Below are 19,447 nucleotides of genomic sequence, written 5' to 3'. Positions count from 1 at the left end.
TATTTTGAATTTCGAAGAAAGAAATAAGTCCACTCATTTCCATAAAAAATAAGTTTAATAAAATCAGTCAAAACACTGAATCAATTCCACTTAAATACCTCAAAATAACGATATTAACTAACCCTGTTTCACAAATATTTCTCCTTGAAATCTTCAATTTGTTTCATCACAAATCCGGTCATCACATCTGCCTTGTCCACTGCTTGGTCGTTCGTCAAGTATTGTATTTCACCCAGTGATCGGCCGGTCCATTGGTTGGGATAGTTGACCTATGAATAATAATAATATTTTACTATGCCCAACAATTTCATTAAGGTTAACACGATATTTAAAGATAAGCTACGAGTTCCGTCTACATGGCTCCATCTACACGGTTCCGCCTTACATGGACACCGCGTAGACGTCAATCGTCCTACTTCGGGAGATAACCGTATTCGAGATTTTTCCAGTGTGATACCTTACCTTACGCCGCGCTACGAACCGCAGAATCAGAACCAGCACGTAGAACAGCATGTACAAGCTGAAGTACAACGGGATGTACCAGAAGAATCGGGTGACGTAGTAGTAGGAGAAATTCTTGACACGCTTCGGTGGCTTCGGCGGTGGTGGTGGAGGTGGAGCTGGAGTTGTTGTCGTTGGTTCATCGTGAAAGTGATCATGGTCATGATCGTGATCGAAGATGTACTCTGGAAAATGATCATGCGGATAATACCCATGGAAGTCGAAATCTATGGGAGGATTGCGTCCCATTTCGAACGGGGCCATAGCTGCAGGGGGCATACCCATCGGCATCATGTTGTTTGGTAGGGGCATGCCCATCATCATTTGTGGGGGCATCTGTTGCATTGTCATCGGGGAGGGGGTTGCTGGCTGCGAGGGTGGTAGGTAGGAATAGTATGGGGAATTGGGTCCCACGGGGATCGTTCCGATCATGTCATTTGCGTCCGATGGACCAGGTGAGGGTCCATTGGATGAATCTCCGGAGGGTGGTGGAAGATAAGAATCTGTTGGTCCAGCCGGTGGTGGAAGATAGCTTGAAATTCCGTTGGGTTGGAAATCGGTTGTTGGGGGAGGATGATAGTGTGAGTGAATGTTCGGAGGAAATTGGAATAGCGAATCGGGAGGGATGTATTGATTTGAAGGAGGAGCTGATGCTGGTTGAGTTGGTGCTGACAGAACGGAATCAGCTGAAGAGACAGGTTGGGGTCCAGAATCTACTGATGGGGCATCGTCCGGTGTTCCTGCAGGTGGGGGGAGATAACTTGAGACTCCATTAAACCGTACATCGCCATCCGCTGGAGGTGGGTAATGTGAATGAATGTTAGGTGCGAAAAGGTTTAAATCTGACGGTGGGATGTATTGGCTAGATGGAGTTGATTCTGATGAAGCACCTGGTGCTGGGGCAGCTGTAGCTGGAGCGGTTGCTACAGATGGAGGAGAAGGATTTGGAGTTGGTCCTGCTATGAAAACTGGTATGGGTGGTGAGGTCACGGGAGGTGGCAGAGATGGTGCTGCTACCGCAATTGGAGGTGACGCCGTAGTCCTTGGTATACCATCGTCAAACGAGGCAGCTGAAATGAATCGAGTTAATGAACATTTGAATTAGATAGAAGGTATTAGAGATGGGGAATATATATGAGGACCATTTATAGGGACCGGTCGGCTTAGGGACAATATGTTCCATGTAAAGAATAATTAATCTTTCGGAAGATAGTCATTCTTCCAAGAAATTTTTATTCCCTTTCAATTCTCTCAATCAATTAAAATGGAAATTCAAAATCAATTTCCTTCAGAAAATTCATTACATCTATAGGAGCCGTCCAAAAACCACGTGGTCATCTATAAAAGAGACACCTACATGTTAATGCTTCCAGCGAACGATTTGCCTTTTGATGGAAGCACAACACTAGACAACGGGCTAGCATGCATCGCCGGGAATGGGGTGAGCGGTTTCTGTCCAAAGACCAAGATCCATGAAAATCTTAAAATTTTCGTGTGAGAAAATGACCACAAGGGGAGGAGATGAGGTCTGAAAAAAGTACCACATGGTTTATGGACAGTTCCATAGATTATTCTAACAAACTCTTCCAATAATTTCTCGATAAATTCCGGATATTTCTCCATAAATTCGTACACAAAATTCTACTTGCATTTCACCGAAGATCATTCAGAGGTTCATAAAAAATACGGTTGAATTTTGATACATTTGCAATAGTTGTTCCAGAAGTTTGTATAAAAAATAGCTTCGACAGGAAATCACCATCTATGTCTCAATGAAATGGTTTCATCAGAGACAACTTTTGAAACTCTGGCAATGTCCTGTATCAATCTCTTATTATCAATCTTTAATTAACTGTAAACAACTCTCCCTTACTCGATATTGAAGGGACTATCGAGTTAGGGAGGTATCGAGATACAGAACACATATTTTTCAAATTTTAAATATTTTTTATCATTTTTACAAAATACATTCAGAATAGTTATTTTTACGTAAAAAACAATACAATTTTACCACATTTACCTACGTTACACTTTTTTTCCGATCAGCAAAAATCAAAAATTTTAGCACCCAGAAATTGGCAGTAAACCTTAATTTTACTATCAATTTAATCACAATAATCAAATTCATGAAATTTATTCACGTTTGGTGAAAATTTGGAACTTTTCTTGAAAATATCGAGTTAGAGAGGTAAACTTACTTGGGAAACTGAAACAGATAGCATCGAGTTAGGGAACATCGAGTTAGAGAGGTATCGACTTACAGAGGTATCAAAGCATGCTAGATTGAAGGGATTGCGCATTCCATCGAGTTAGGGGAAATATCGAGATACAGAATATCGAGTAAGGGAGAGATGACTGTACTAATTTTCCTATTTATCTTGCATTTGAAATTTGTGTTCTACAAAATTATGAATTAAAAAGAAAGGTTTTAAAACTAGCAAACTGTGTCACAAGCTTTGGCTTCTAGTTTAAAAAGAAAACCATAATTGTTAGACAGTTGTCCTTTCGAAAACGAGGCGATCTTGTTTTTTTTTTTGTCCATCACTTGATAAAATAGGCTCCGTAAACCAGGGGAAAGTTGATCACCTAAAATTCACATATGGTCAAACTGAACAAAACATGTACTCGTTGATGTTACCCAGACAACCAGAATGTACGTATAACGAAATCACCTTTTGCGTTATGCGATGCTTATATGTGCAAAGTTTCACGTTTAGGAAGTCGGGAAAAGGCCTTATACGTACAAAAGTGGAGGCGTTATAGGTGCAAATTTTTATGATGAAAAATAACATGCAATGCGAGTGTATAGTCTTTCTTGTGAATTAGTCAGTACTCTTATGCGAGTTAATTTATGATAACAAAGTTGATTTGACTGCTGCTACGGATTGATCCGACTTACTCTGTAGGAGTATACGGGACGAAACAAAATGTACATACACAGCCATTCCATGAAAAACCGATCTAGTCACTGAATTCCGTACAAATTTGCTATTTTGTTCCTTATCCGAAATAAGGATACACGTATTTTTGGATTTTTTGATTAGGGTGACCATTTCCAAAATAGGGTGACCAGAAAAATCGCGATTTTGCAAAATTTTTATTTTAAAAAAAAAATATAACTTTTGAACCGTTTGACCGATTTTCAATCTTTTTTTTTAGACGAAATGAAGGCTAAAGATTTTGACTTTTCGGGAAAAATATAAAATTTCACAGAAATTGTGTTTTTTACATGAAAAAACTCAATAGTTTCAGTTTTTTCGTGTTTTGAAGGCCTCGGGACCATAGGGGCTATTGCTGATCTCATTTTTTCTTAAAAGTTCAGAAAATTTTACGTAAACTGTCAAATTTTCAGCGAATAAAAAATCAGTCATTTTTCATCGGCACACACTGTAGATCTCAGCGCATTAGATTTGTAATGTTTAAAAAAAATCATAACTTTTGAACAGCTCAACCGATTTTCAATCTTTTTTTTATGGAATGAAAGCTTAAGGTCTCAACTGCAAATACAATTTTTGCAAAATCGCGATTTTTCTGGTCACCCTATTTCGAAAATGGTCACCCTAATCAAAAAATCCAAAAATACGTGTATCTTTATTTCGGATAAGGAACAAAATAGCAAATTTTCACGGAATTCGGTGACCCACTAGATCGGTTTTTCATGGAATGGCTGTATAAACTCATAAAATATCGTTTATGTGAGGAAACTCATCGATCTAACGATTTCATCCACCATGTAGTGCGAGAGTTATACAGTGTGTACAAATAAACGACTTTGTTCGTATACTGCTATGCGAGTTCTGGTTGTCTGGGTAATCAGTTGAGGTTGTGGTTTTTTTTTTGTGAAATAATAATAAACTTTCAAAAATGTTCCATGTAAATATCTTAAATGGGGTCAACATTTTTACAACTGATGTATCTTGCTTTTCAAGCAAACTTTAAAAATCGGTATAATATGAAAAATGTAGACAATTTTTTCTTTGCAATCAGCACGTTTTTTGAGAATAAAATATGTTATTATTGCAAAACTAAGCATGTAATGTAGTATGAATTCAAACATGAGTTTACTAGTTTATACCTGAGCTTACACAATATTTAAAATATACATACAATAATAATCCAGATCTTCTCAACAGTATTTTTAAGATTGCAAGGCTTTGAATAATTTTCTAAACTAACATATCATATTGATCGGAACCACTTCCCAAGCAGCACAGTTTGTTTCAACTCAAGAATAAAATTATCTCTTGAAACTAATCAGAGTTATCAGTTGTTGAAAATATGACTTACAATTGCACAGAATAGCAACGCAAAAAGAGCAAGAGGCGGAGTCTGTTTACAACATATTTAAGTAATATCGACATTGCTTATTTGTTGCAAAATACTTAGAAGATAAAAATGAATACAAAAATATGAACGAGAATCTAACTTCCGACCTCAAGATCACCAATCTTCTCCTCTACTCACTACTCCACCAGCTCTTCGAACAAATGCTTTACCAATGCACTATAAATGTAACCACATGGCCCATTAATCAAAGCTTGTTGCTTATAACTTAACTGCACCCTTCGGAATACAAGTTCATTACTGGCGAATTTAGGATACGCAACAAAGATATCAATCGACACCAAACCAAAATGTATTACTCAAGAATCTTCTTAAGAACAATACTCGATGGTTTTTGTTTACAGTATGACCCTTGGTAATGCGGTAAAATCAACAAATATACATGAAAGTCGCATAATAATGAACGTACTATATACGGCTCGAGTAAACCACAGTTTCAAATCGGTATATCTCAAAATCCAGATAGTATAGAAGCTTGGGGTCTTTAGTAAAGTTGTTCTAGAGGTGAAGTGCTATCTGATGGTACCGCATTTAATTCGGAATTTGACCGCTAGGTGGCACTAGTGGGCATGGAAGTTTTACTTTTGTTTTGCAAATATTTCAGGATCCTGATCATTTAGAAGGATGGCGTCTTCGTAAAAGGTGTTTAGTTAGTTAAGGACCCAGACAACCATAAATCGCATTAAAGTTCAATGTATTAACTCGTTTATTCATACTAATTACATCAACTCCGTGGATAAACTCGTCAGATTGATGAGTTTCCTCGCATAAAACACTCTTTCTCTGAGTTAATTTGTATATTTTCTTTCGTCCCGTACACTCGTACAAAGTAAGTCGAATCAATTCGTAGCAGCTGTTAAATCAACATTTGTTATCATAAGTCAAGTCGCATAAGATCACAGGTTAGTTCGGTAGAATATTTATACACTCGCAATGTATGTTATTATTCATCACATAATATATGCACGCATATCGCCTCCACTTTTGTACGTAGAAGGCCTTTTCGCGTCATCTTATAAGTGAAATTTTACATATACAAAGCCTCCAGGTGATTTCGTTATACGTACATTTTGGATGTCTGGGGGCTATCATTGTTCAAGCTAGTTGATTCAAAATTTTGCCACAAGGCGGCGCTAGTGTGCATGAAACTTTTGTTTGCAGATATCTCAGGAGCCTGATCACTTAGAGAGATACAGTCGCCTTTCCACATCTCGATATCGAAGGGACCATCGAGATAGGGAGAGATCGAGACAAAGAACAAATTTTTGATGAATACTAGATTGAAAAACACTCCGTTGCCAAGAAAGTAATACACAATCAAACGTCATTTTGCGCTCCTAATTTGTTTTGAATCCCAAAACTTTGGTCTAGTAACCTTTGATATTGGTCATATCGACATACGGAGAGAAAATTAAGAACAAAAAATGAACAGACACACATCGAGATGTGGAGATATCGAGACAAGGAGGATATCGAGATATGGAGAGTGAAATCGTATGCAGACTGAAGGGACTTATGAAATCATCGACATAGGGAGAGATATCGAGATGTAGAACATCGAGATGTGGAGAGTCGACTGTAGTGTCTTCGACAAAGTAGTTCAGTAGCTCAAGGACTACCATTATTTGAGGCAAGAAATTGGATATTTTGCCACCAGGCAGCGCTAATGAGCATAAAATTTTTGTTTTGCAGATACTGCAGGATCTTGACTTTTAAGACAGGCACCTTCAGCAAAGTTGTTCAGAACTATCTTTATTTCACAGAATCTCGAACATTAAGGATTAAACAAAAACATAATTTGAACTACTGAACAACTCTACCGAAGATGCCATCTTTCTAAGTAATCAGGCTCCTGAGATATTTGCGAAACAAAAGTTTCATGCTCAGTAGCGCCGCCTAGTAGCAAAATCCCGAATTTCTTGGCTAAAATAATGATAGCCCTTGAGCTACTGAACAACTTTGCCGAAGACGTCATATTTCTAAGTGGTCGCAGTCCTAAGATATTCGCAAAACCAAGGGTGTTGTACAAAGTACAACACGCGACTACTCGCGTTACAAAAATTCGCGCGACGACCGAAAGGTTAATGAAAGTAATTTGAAACATAAGATTTAAACCTGCATTTTGGGAGAAGTTTCAAGAGTTTGTTTGAAAAGTTGCTGAAAACATCATGATAAATTTGACCTCATTGCTATTTACAAGGGAAATTTGCAGCAAAACTTGGCGTTTCAAAAATGTTGAACGTCAAACAAGGAGTGAATCATTGGAACGGCAATGAAAATTCATGAGCCTTAATATTGATATGCAACCGAACTAGAACCAGGTAAGCTACAGATGCTTTTATTGATACGCGATTGAAACCATTTTTGAAAAGTATCTCTTTGGAAGATGTTTCGCGTGCTTGGCTTACTTTCATGTTCCCTATTACTTAATCTAATTTGTTACAAAAGTGCAGGCATATCATAGAAGAGTGTACTGTACTCTTATCTCTACGACTTACCGTTAGGTTTCTGGTACTGGTATCCGTATTTGATTTTATTCTCCCTTGCTTTCACTATTTTGTAAACAGTTCCGCCGTACGCTTCACCAGGTGCAAATCGATCCATGGCGCCATCTAGAACAGTTATACATATAAAATACATGTCTTTTTTTAATCGAACAAAGCTTACCTGTTTTCAATGGAATCCCATTATCAATGGATTGACTGTTGCTGGGATACACAATGTACTTCGGTGTTTTCAGTGGGTCCTGATAACTGGAAACAGGTTTCCTGGACATATTATCAAGTGTATTTCGATACCTATCACCACTCATTGCCCGACCAATTGATGGCCTGTAAAGTCATCAAGATTGTCATTGTTTATTGCTGCAGATATCCAACTCTTCTTACCTTTCTACATAACCATTTCTCAATACGGGATACCCATAACTGGACCCGTTTCCGTAGGCACTAATTTCAATTGTTCGAGTAAACGACTGATGCACCAACATAATTAACACGCAAACTAATTGTCTTACATAAAACTCGAAGATCATTTTCATTCTGTTGATTTTCTTAGTTCTTAAAGTGTAGTAAATATTGTAATTAACCGTTCTCCAATAAATCAGGCCATCCCAGTAAGGGGCCTCAGAAAACTGTACGTCCGCACCGGGTGTCACTTAAAATTTTAATGATAAACCGCCATCAGGATAGCGCACAAGAATACCTCACCGAATCGAGGTCTCCAGATCTGGGTGATCCAGAAACAGTCGTTAGAAATTTCATTATCGTTCCTCCGTAAAGGCGCTAATTCAGGCAGCGTTGGATACCTCGAGTGAAAAGTGCTAGATTCTTACTGATACGAACTAGTTTAACCGGAGTTTACAACTTTTAAAGAAATGAAACGCATTTGGTTGCCATTGTTTCAACGGTCTTATTTCGTTTTGATTGGTTTATATGACGCATTTAAGGTGCGTAGTTCGTCATAACATCGTTTCACGGGTGTTACATTTGTGAACCATAATTGGTTTCTTAGGGACATCTTGCTCACTGTACGAGGTCTTATCGTTTGTGAACAAAACTGAATATAATTAAACATGTGCTTAATATGGAGAGATGTGAATTGATCGTATTCACATTTTGTTCCATAAAATAATAAATAAAACAATTAGCTAAAAATAATTTTAAATAGTGCTCTTAGTACACGATTGAATTAGTAAATCCAATACTTACAAGCTTAAGAGCTAATTCAGTTCCGTCATGATGGCATAGATATTTGTCAGCCGAATTGTTTAAAGTGAAAGTATTAGATGTGCTTCCATACTGATATAACAAATCCATTTTGAACTTTTCTAGAAACCTTCATAACGAAGTAAATGAAGTAAAGATAAATCGAATACAAATCTGAATTTTTCAACAAATTGTCAATGCTGAATTGTGCTAATATAACATAACTAAGATAGCGCAATTATCGTTTGGTTGCCTATAGAAAGGCTTTTCACCAATCAATAGAGGCGAATGTTTGGAAAACGGATTGCTTTTACGCCAACAGAAATTATAACGAAAGTGTTACAGTACAGCTATTGAGAAGTCAGTGTTTTGAGCTTGAGCTTGAGCTTGAGCATGATTGGCCGCCCGTGGTTGCTACTCCAGTATTGCCAGATCAGCTGCACTTACACAAGGAACCAACCGAACGACTGCTTGGGACTAACAGACACCCTCAGTGTATAGGTGCTGGTGATCTTCTATTTTTTTGGCAACAATCGCGCCTGCCATGTCAGAATGCAGAGCAATGAGGGGAAAGGGGGAGGAATTGATGATGCATTGAACTGGCCCCCACGTAGACCGTATATACCACTGCATCTACGTCATTTCATGCGGGACTGTAGGGATTAGGGGAAAGGCATGGCAGAGAGGTTTGTTCTTTGGTTAGCAGTCTGTCTAAGTATCAAACGTATGGAAAGGCATGCTATAATGATGAGATAGAGTGAAGCGTAGGGAAACGGTTTCTTGTCCGTTTCAGGTTCTAGCATTTTTGCTACGAACGGGTCGGGTGTGATTGTGATAGATTGAGAATGGAAGATAGAAGCAAGTGTAAGACTAAAGTACAAAGTACGTGGAAAGGGACGGGCCTGTGATTGAACCCATAACCCGTCACTCAGCTATTGAGAAGTCAGTGTATTAAACAGAAATACAGATTCTGACACATAGTAGAATCCCTGTTCAGGATTTCACGGACAATTGAGGTGACGGCTACGTGACTGCCGAAACAGTGTCCTTTTATCACGTATCATCAATGTCGACAATGGAACAGTTTAGGTAATTGGATTAGTTAATCGACAAGTTTATAGGACGAATGTCGACAATTAACGCATGAGACTTTAAAAAGCATACATCTTGTAGGAACCTTTAGAAAAAGAAAGAATTTCACCACTATCCTTCTTGCCATAGCGACCATCAGGCCATTGAAATCTTGTATCAACACTGGGAAGAATAATTGCCAGTGAATGTGGAAGAGAAAACCCTTCAATAAATGTTGAGGTTGGACAGCAGTGCAGAGAACGCCGACGTAATGCCATGGAAACAGGAGCCAAAAATTAGATGACGCCCAAGATGTGTTCTGATCAAGCAGAGTTTGCTTTCATTTGATTTTGAAACGGGATCAAAGCAAGCGAAGAAAAACATCCCATCTATGTCGGTCATTTCTAATGGTCTAATGGTCATTTGGCATAATGGTCGTTTGGCATAATGAATGACTTAGAATGAATATCGGCATTTTTGAATATTTTACCGAGATCAACACCACCGAGCCCATAGCAAAAAAAAGTAGGTTTTTAATAAGGATGGTGTTCGTTCAGAGATTTTCCAAGCTATAAATGTCAAAAATTGTTATGACATTAGAGAGCATAACTAAATAAAACTCGTAACGAGTTTGGTGGAAGATCTTTACAGGATGTTAACTTTTTCTACATCTCGGAACTCTATGTATCATTGAGCTTGTTGCGATATACATATTTGAAAATATCAAATTGGCAAAGAAAGTTCGCAGTAGAATATTTCACTCATAGAATATTTCGCAGTAGATCAAGCCCTGTCCCAGTTTGGACGTAACACTGGATGAAAATTACTTGATAAAAGAAGGGAAACATTTTAAACGAAAAATTATCTGCTCTCTTAAATATGCTATTTAAGAGAGCAGATAGTTTTTCGTTTAAAATGTTTGAGGCTCTAACGCAAGGAAAAAGTGCCGCGATCGATTAGTTCTGTTTGATCTTTCGACCTTGACACTTGCTTTTGCCGGGGCGAGCGACGAGGGCAGGATCAAACATGTCGCGCGTTGGTCTAGTAAGTGAAAAAGTGGCGTGATCGGTGAGTTCGGTTGGAGTAACTGAAAAAGTGCCGCGATCGGTTAGTTCTGTTTGATCCTTCGACCTTGACGCTTGCTCCTGGGCAGTGCGTCAAGAAAGCCCGAACAGTTTTTTTTTTATTCTTTTTGGGTCGCGCGCTTATTTTTTTTTTCCTGAGTGCTTTTTTATAACCGAGCAAACGAGTGAAGCCGAAAGTGGATTGTGGCTGCTCAGTCAAGGATAACGGATCAATTGGTGAGCTCGTTTCATGCTACTATTACTAATCTATAAAATATGTATGACTGCACATTCAATCGTTACAATGGTGGGATGTAAATATGATTTTTCAACAAACTATGGATGGTTCGTCACTGTGAGTGTCGACACAAACTCTGATTCATGATTTATTTATGTTTAACATTTTTTTTCAGAACACCACTTATATACCTTTATTTTTGTAATTAAAAAAACTTTGAATGGTTCGACACTACAAGTGTAGACTTGCGAAAGGTTCACTTTATTCAAAAAACTTTGGATGGTTCGCCACTGTAAGTGTCGGCATAAGAATAAGAGTGTTCTATGATGTCCCAACCAATCGAGTTTTTTGTTTCTTTTCAAATGAGTAAAATATAATAACACATGCTTTCGTCCTGACAGCTGTAGGAATGTTAAATTTAGGTATTTGTTCAACAAACTTTGAATGGTTCGTCACCTCAAGTGTCGGCATAATTTTCCTCTACATAGAAATTGTTCATATCAAATGAAAATATTATATTTACGTATAAGCATGTAAATATCTCACAAATCATTGTTTATCATGGTCTAATCGCTTATCAAAGTGAATCCTATGACCCAACGATCCTCCCCATTAACAAACATCCCTCCCAGTAACCTTTGTGGAGATGCAGAGGCAAACACGGTCTCCAAAAAGCAAAGGTTACACACTAACATTCCTTCCCCCAATCCTACCTGACTGCAAGGACGTGGCCGGCGCCGTTATTGACTCTGTATAAATAGAGGCACTGAATTATGCACACTGAAGAAGATTATGGCCAATCCCAGCCGAACTTCTAGTTGATTCTTTGTGCATTTTCACTGACTTCGGTCAATCACGGAATAGCAACCATTGATATGTGTAGTCAGTCTAAGCTAAGCTAAGCTAAGCTAAAATGTTTGAGGCTCTAACGCAAAAAAAAATTCCAACAGCATAACTCATATGAACAGCACATTAAAAAAATATGTGTTGCAAAACTTTTGAACGATTCAATATCAATTTTAATTTCGAAAGTGTACGTCGAAAACACCGTCTTTTATCGAAAGAAGGGAGAAGAGATCATGTATACGCAAGAAAAAAAAAATATTTTGAATATTGGCAGGTTCTAAAGTAATCATCATTCAAGCAAAATATAAAAATGAATGACATTTAGTTTATCTAAATAATAAAAATTTAAAACAGTATAAATATAAAAAACAGCCTATTTTTAAAAGAAGATAAAATTAATGATTAAACCAATAGAACATTGGACGCCAAAAATAATCTCGGCATAGTACATCGAAAAGATATCAAAAATTGCGATCAGAATCATCGGTTCCCCGAATGCCAGTTCCCCGAATGACCGGTTTCCCCGAAAAGTGGTGCAATTTATATAGAAACTATAATAGTCTCCAGTAGCTGGATAGTGAACGAGAAAGAACGATAAGCAATCAAAAGAAGTAGATATTCTGTCATTCTTGGCTATACACATGTTGGCAAAAATGCTGAGGATGGTAAAACTCGAAAAAACCGCCAATTAAATAAAGAAGGGTGCATATTAGATGGATAGTTCGTTCACCACCCTGAAATGTATAAAGTTACGACAATTATAAGTGCCAAAAACTTTTTGGAGACGTGGGCTGATCGGGGAAACGGGATATTCAGGGAAATGGCATTCGGAGAACTTGAACTTGAAACGACATTCGGAGAAAAGTAACACAACCCATCGAAGTAACTGCAGTAATCTATTTCTCTTTTCGCCAATAACTTAAGCAGATCAATGTTATCGATTGCCGCTCTTCTGTCAGTTGGAAACAAACATTATCTACAATATAGCTCCAAAAAACAGCCTATGTATAAAAGAAGGTGAAATTTATTTAAATTTTAAATCAACACGCATTATACCTATAATTATGGCTTCATCATGTTTAGAAAAAAAAACATAGAATGTTTGAAAGAAGGGTAAATTTGTGCTAAACAAATCAAAATCTTCAGTGCAAAAAAAATATTCCAAAAGCGAAACTCAAAAAAAGCATCAATATTTGAAAGAAGGGTATTTTCTAGAAAAATAATTAAATACTATTCGCAATAACTTTCTTAATATGCTTTAGTTTGTTCAAGAGCATATGATTGTTGAATAAAGTGTCATTTTGTTTCATTTGACTCCAAAACAAGCCTGATGCCATCAGAAAGATTCAATAGAAACGTAAAAAACGAATTTCATCTTTAAAAAAACTGGTTTCAGACTCATTATGCCAAACGACCATTATGCCAAACGACTTTATGCCAAATGACCTACCACCTTGTGGTATACCCGTGTCCTTTGTTTAGTGCATGTCGTTCTACTCCATTATTATTGAGAAATAATGAAGTAGTCGGTTTTTTTCATACAGATATTATTCTTTACCATTTTGCATAGAGCCTCTTTAGAAAAAGATACCGCTATTTATACCTTTTGGAGAAAACAGTTTGTCACCATTAAACTCTCAAAAGCGCGCCCCTTAATCAGGTTTGGCCACTAAGCTGGTTGAATGATACTGATTTTGACCATGCATCGGTACTCTAGCGTATCAAATTATTGCTTCTACTCATAAAGTTTAAAGTCGTTTTTTGAAACTGTGAACAGGTTCATTTTTGTTTATTATTTTTTACTTACATCTTAAAACGCGTATTTCTGCTGAACATCGCGCCTTTCTATCTCTTAAAGTAAAAGAATCATCAGTCGAATTCCTTTTAATAAGGCTTATTTGTTTGATAGTTAAAACCCATGCAAAGACGCTTATAGACAAAAGTTTTTATCAAATGCCGTAAGGGGAGATATGGTACTTTTATGATTTGTAAGAGTTGTCTGCGCCATTTTGCGCCGAAGCCCGTTATAGGGGCCTAAACTACATCTTGAAAAAAGAATAATTCATGAATAACTTTGGTACTTCAAAAGATAGGGTGATGATATGTTCAAAAAAAAAAAAAAAACACGGGTTTTTCTATGATAAACAACTTTGTAGAAAACACAAAAAAATGTTAAAAATCTTGGAAATGAGTTATGCTTAGAAATATGATTTTTAGGGGCCATTCACATGCAACGGCATATATCTCAAAAAGTATAAGAGATATAAAAAACGTGTCTTAGACAAAGTTGTTTCAAATTGCCAATTCTACAACTTTGCCGAAGACACCATATGTCTATCTAAATGTTTTGAAAAAATAGTTTTTCTATCCCACTGCTAGTTGGATTGATCACAAAACTTTTTTCGTCAAAAGTTGCGCTTTAATATACCAAGAAACATCTCCGAACAAACTATATAGCTAAAATCAACGGTTTGGGCGCTATTCAAAAAGCGCATGAAATCGAGAAAATAAAACACAGTGCAATGCACGAGCAGTGGGCAAAAGAAAGCCAGAAACACATGAAAGAGTGAGATGTGATGAAATGGCGCAAAAGCACCAACAAGTCGTAGTACCATGAGGTAGACTCGTGAGGGCATCAGGCTTGTGGTCTGAATCATACAAAAGTGGCGTAATATAGAAATCTTCCTTCTGTTTTTTAGTTCAAGATGTGTACACAAAGCAGAATGTTGAATGAGAACCATAGAGCCAAAGCTTATCAGTGCTCATATAGCCGGGATGAGTGAAAGTTTCAAACTAGACGTAAGATAAACCTATAACAGATAGGCATCCAACAATTCAGTTAAAAGTCCTTCGGTCGTTCAATCGCATGGCAGTAGAGGAGGAAGGTTTTAGAAAAAAAAACTCTAGGGAAACGTTGGAAACATTTCTCAAGCTTTTTCAAAGCTTTTTCTATGAAAACCTGTGAGCTCTCTCAACATTCTAGTAGAGAGTAGGAAAGCAATGATTCCAGGATCCTACTGTGGACAGTCATTCATAAATTTTCGAACATTCAGAGGAGTTTCTATAGACAATAGATTCTAAGAGATATATTTCTGTAATAAATCTTTATTTAATTTTTTTATAATTTTGTAAGGAACCCAAACATTCCAAACAAACGTTCCATGTTACGTAAACCAGGCAGCACGAAGAAAGTGTAGTATCTGAAGCTCAAAATAGCACGATGTGAAGATTTTATGCAACGATCAATGGTGCGCGACCGTACCTGTTCCGTCATTTGCAATGATCGAGAAGGGAATTTGCAGAATGATGAAACGGCGCGAACTTTCAGCAATTGTTGAACGGTGAAAATGGTATTGTAGCGAGAAACAGGATTGATGGTGACGACCAAGCTGAGGACCCGCTGACTCTAGGAGAGGTTAAAAAGGCAATAAGAGCGAAAGAACTGTAAGGCTGCTGGGAAGGACGAGATCCTTGTCGAGCTTCTCAAGTACTCCCGGTTTTTTTTTAAGTATGGGAGGACAAAGAATTCCCACCGGTTAGTTGGAGGTCGTGTTGTGAAAAACTCAATTTCTCATAACTAACGCTTGAGATTTTTCATCACACAACTCAGCAGTCAAAAATCATGGACGAGTTGGCTCACCTTTTGGACTCATTGTCTCGTATTTCCTCAGTTTACTCACACACGGCAACAATTTCTTTTTTGTCTGGTAAAATTATAGTAATCCTTTCTAACGAAAACAACAACATTCGGGTTTAACGAGTTTTCGATGGGTTTTGCGACTGAATCATTTTTTATGGTTTGAGTTGATTGAGTGATTTTGCATCAAAATCTCAAGCGTGAGATTTGCGAAGCTGATCTCTAATGAGTTTGCTCTCACGGGAGAGCGAATTGATTGATATTTGAGTGTGAGTCTATCAACACTGTTCATAAGCTTAATTTACAAGACAGGGAGTAGACTGAAGTGTTCCAATAACAGTGGAATTACCTTGCTGAATTTGACGTACAGAATACTGTCGCGCACCCTGTTTAGCAGACTGAGACCGATCGAGGAGTTTTTCGTCGCCGAATATCAAGTTGGTTTTCGTGGAAGCCGCTTGACAACGAACCAGATGTTCGCCTTGCGAATGATCCTAGATAAATTTCGGGAGTATGACTTGCTGATTAACCATCTGTTTATTGGTTTCAAGGCGGCGTACGATTCCGTCTGAACTTGGTTTTCCGGCAAAACTAATTAGGCTGATTCGTGCTACGCTGAATAGTTCGAAATCAAGTGTTCGGATTGCAGACGAGGTGTCCTCTTCGGCGGGTTGAAGCAGGGAGACGCACTTTCGAATTTACTGTTCAACATTGCACTAGAGGGTGTTATCAGGAGACATGGCGTGCAGAGTAACGGCACTATCATCACACGGTCGCACATGCACCTTTGCTTTGTGGACGATATCAACCTTAGGGGTCGTCCATAAATGACGTAGCCTTTTAGGGGGGAGGGGGGTCTTCACGAATTTGTGACGATGTGTGACGAGGGGATGGGAGGGGTCCTAGCTAGTGGACGTAGCATTTTAAATCACTTCGGCAAAATAAGAGTCGCTGGAAATTGACTTACAATTATTTTTTATCAAACTTGTTTTTTTTACCAATAATCTTGGGTTATAATATGATGATTCAGCTTCATAACATTCATATGACAAGATTGAAAAAAAATCTAAGAAATTTTATATTTTCTTGATAAATGCGATCAAACAGATTACTTTGAAGCTTTAAATAATCATGTAAACATTGTATTGTATTTATGTCTTAATAAATTAATTTATAAATAAACAAATTAAAAGTTAAATAAAATATTAAACATTAAATATTAAATAAAAATCAATGCTTTAACGACTTGGATAACTTTGTTAAAGTTTTAGTAATATTTTCTTTTAAAGCTTTATTTTTTTTTTAAAACATATGTTCGTTCTTGCTAATATAACATTAAAATAAGATATTTATTCCGTGATTTATGCTTCAAATGTTGCAGGAGATCTTCACCCTAGCAACTCATAAATTTGTTTTGATATATCAATGATCTTGATGGCCTGAATACAACTTAATAAAATAGCCCTCCCGGATAAAAACGTATCATTCAGTGAATGGAATAAACCATTAATGTACAATATAACGTATTGGATACAATACAGCGTATTGTAATTGAATGTCGAAGCAACATTATTCTTGTTTGAATATACAATTCAAAAACAATATAATATATTGTAACAGAGCACTGTATTGTTTTTTATTGGTTTTATACCTTACAATTTTAGTCAAATTCCTATTTTCGCGTAAAACAACTGTTGCATATTTCTGTTTAGCTTTGCTGAAAGAAGTAAACAAAACAAGTTCAGAAAGCAAGAAATGTTGGTTGAAAAATATTCAAAAAGTAAAAATAAGTAGTTTTGTAGAAATCACTTGACATAGCTGTAACGACGAATGCAATCATGATAAATATCTTTACTTAAAGGAGTTAAAATTATTTTGCTACTGTTGGCACGAATATCCGGTAAGTTGGAGGACAAATCCATAAAAAACAAATACTATACTTTTGATCACTAATTGAAATACAGTTCGTTGAATTGTTTTTGTATTGTACAACAATACACGAATTGTTAATCAAGACAATACATGAACAATATATCGTATTGTTTTTTTTTTTTTCAAAATGTATGTATGAGAAAAAATATATATTTGCATTGTTACGATACTTAACCACCCATACATTATATTGCCAAAATCTCATATACAATACAGTGAACTGTTCAAAACAATATATTGTACTGTAATTTTATTGTCATTGTACAATATACTGTATTGTATTTCTAATATATTGAATGGTTCTGTTACAATACGCAATATTGTTTTTGTATTGTATTTTTTTTTATCCCGGTGGACAACAGATTCGAGTGTTATCGAAATTGTTCTATCATTCAGTTTTCTTGAAAACTCGGTAATTTAGAGAAAGATTAGTTTCATTATATTATTGTTTCATATAGGTTGTGCAATATTATTTCAGTAAGGGGAACGATAATGAAGTTTAGCTGACATATTAATAAAGATGAATAATTTGTATAATAATCGCTAAGATTCAGATTGCCAAATCAAATAGCATTTGGATAATAATGACGAATATCCATTTCAAATTAAGATGTTGATCATTTTCATTGCAATCTATTTCCTAACAACGAATAATTTAAAAAAACAATCTATTGTACCGTGACATGCTCTATTACCGTGAGGTTAAAAAAATTCAAGTTTCAATCGATCAGATAAAAATAACGTATAATTACTTTCAAGTTTTTTATGTTTTATATAGTAGACCGTTTTATATACATTGCATAAAAAATATGATTTGAACCATTTTGAAAATTTTAACCATAGTTACAGTTGATGTTGTTAAACATACCAGTGTTCCAAATACCGTGCATCTGACCCCGACTGCCGGGTCACATTTTGAAACATCTTTCAATTGAACGAACGATGCGCATCAAAAATAAAACTTTTGTATCGAAGAAAGTATTGAGGTTTGCATGATTGATTCTGGAAATAAAATATGTATTCCACTTCGCCATTTTGGAATTATAACTGAAACACGGTAATTTGGAACACATAAGCAACCGTGCCCTAATACCGTGTATTGGCACCAGGCGATTACATTCTAACATTATTTTTGCTTGTTTGTGTGTGCAACTTTAGTTCAAGTTTGTCATGGCTTTTTAAATACTACTTAATGTGCTAACGTTTGTGACAATCACTTAGAAAAATAAATAATATAATATGCTAGAAATCCACATATTTCCCATACAAACGGTATTAGGCAACACACGGAATTAGAGCAGGTCACGGTATTGCTTCATCAATCCAATTGAAGATTTTTACCTTTTTTCTACATTTACAGTTGTAAATTAGTTTTTTTGAGGTAGCAAAACAGCAAAATTAGTACAATTTAGCCAACATCTTTAGTTTATTCAAAACTATTTTGCAAATTACTCTTGAGCGCTACTGTATATCAAACAATTATTCTTTAGATTATCCTTACGTTTCAGTCAGTAATTAATATCAAACTTTGTGTTGAACTTCTGAATTTCAATTTTTTGTTCGGACCCAATTGCTAAGGAAAGCAAATAAAAAATTGTAGGGGGGGGGGGGGGGGCAACATGATATGCTACGTATTTTCCAAGGGGGGGGGGGGTATCAGCATTTGTGACGAAATGCTACGAGGGGGAGGGGGGTGTAAAATATCAGTGAAAAAATGCTACGTCATTTATGGACGGCCCCTTATTGGAATCGATCGCAGGTCAGTGGAGGAGGTTTTCGTAGACAGCGAGACAGCGAGGATGGGCCTGACCATTTATTCTACCAAAATGAAGTACATGGTTGCAGGTAAGGATAGAGGGCTTAGTATCAGGTATCAGAAGGCCGGCTCCAAAGGCACGTTCCCCACCAATTGGGAGATTTGTGCCATCGCCATATTTGAGCTTATTTCATCATCTACCCGATGGGAGTGGAAAGGGAAGGGAAAGATGGGAGGAAATAGGAGTGGGGTCCCTTGAAGAGGGAAGATCGCATAAGCGAAATGAGAGCATGTAGCTCCATACCACAATGGGTTCAAACAGCGCCCTAAAAAGGACACTGCAAAACGCAT

At 36.8% G+C, this 19,447-nt stretch overlaps 1 protein-coding gene across 1 annotated transcript; it reads right to left on the bottom strand.

Moving 5' to 3' along the window:
* Positions 1-93: 93 nt before the first annotated feature.
* On the bottom strand, positions 94-7,990 carry LOC5577302 (SH3 domain-containing protein C23A1.17). The gene is made up of 5 exons (XM_001663287.2): positions 7,734-7,990; positions 7,513-7,676; positions 7,344-7,457; positions 463-1,571; positions 94-269 (listed from the first exon to the last, which is right to left on the bottom strand). The coding sequence occupies exons 1-5, from the start codon at positions 7,883-7,885 to the stop codon at positions 129-131; spliced, it is 1,680 nt and encodes a 559-aa protein (XP_001663337.2). The 5' UTR covers positions 7,886-7,990; the 3' UTR covers positions 94-128.
* Between the last annotated feature and the right edge of the window lie 11,457 nt (positions 7,991-19,447).

This window comes from Aedes aegypti, chromosome 2 (genome assembly GCF_002204515.2).
Source record: "Aedes aegypti strain LVP_AGWG chromosome 2, AaegL5.0 Primary Assembly, whole genome shotgun sequence".
In the NCBI taxonomy this organism is placed as follows: Eukaryota; Metazoa; Arthropoda; class Insecta; order Diptera; family Culicidae; genus Aedes; species Aedes aegypti.
This window is presented reverse-complemented; position numbering and strand designations above follow the sequence as displayed.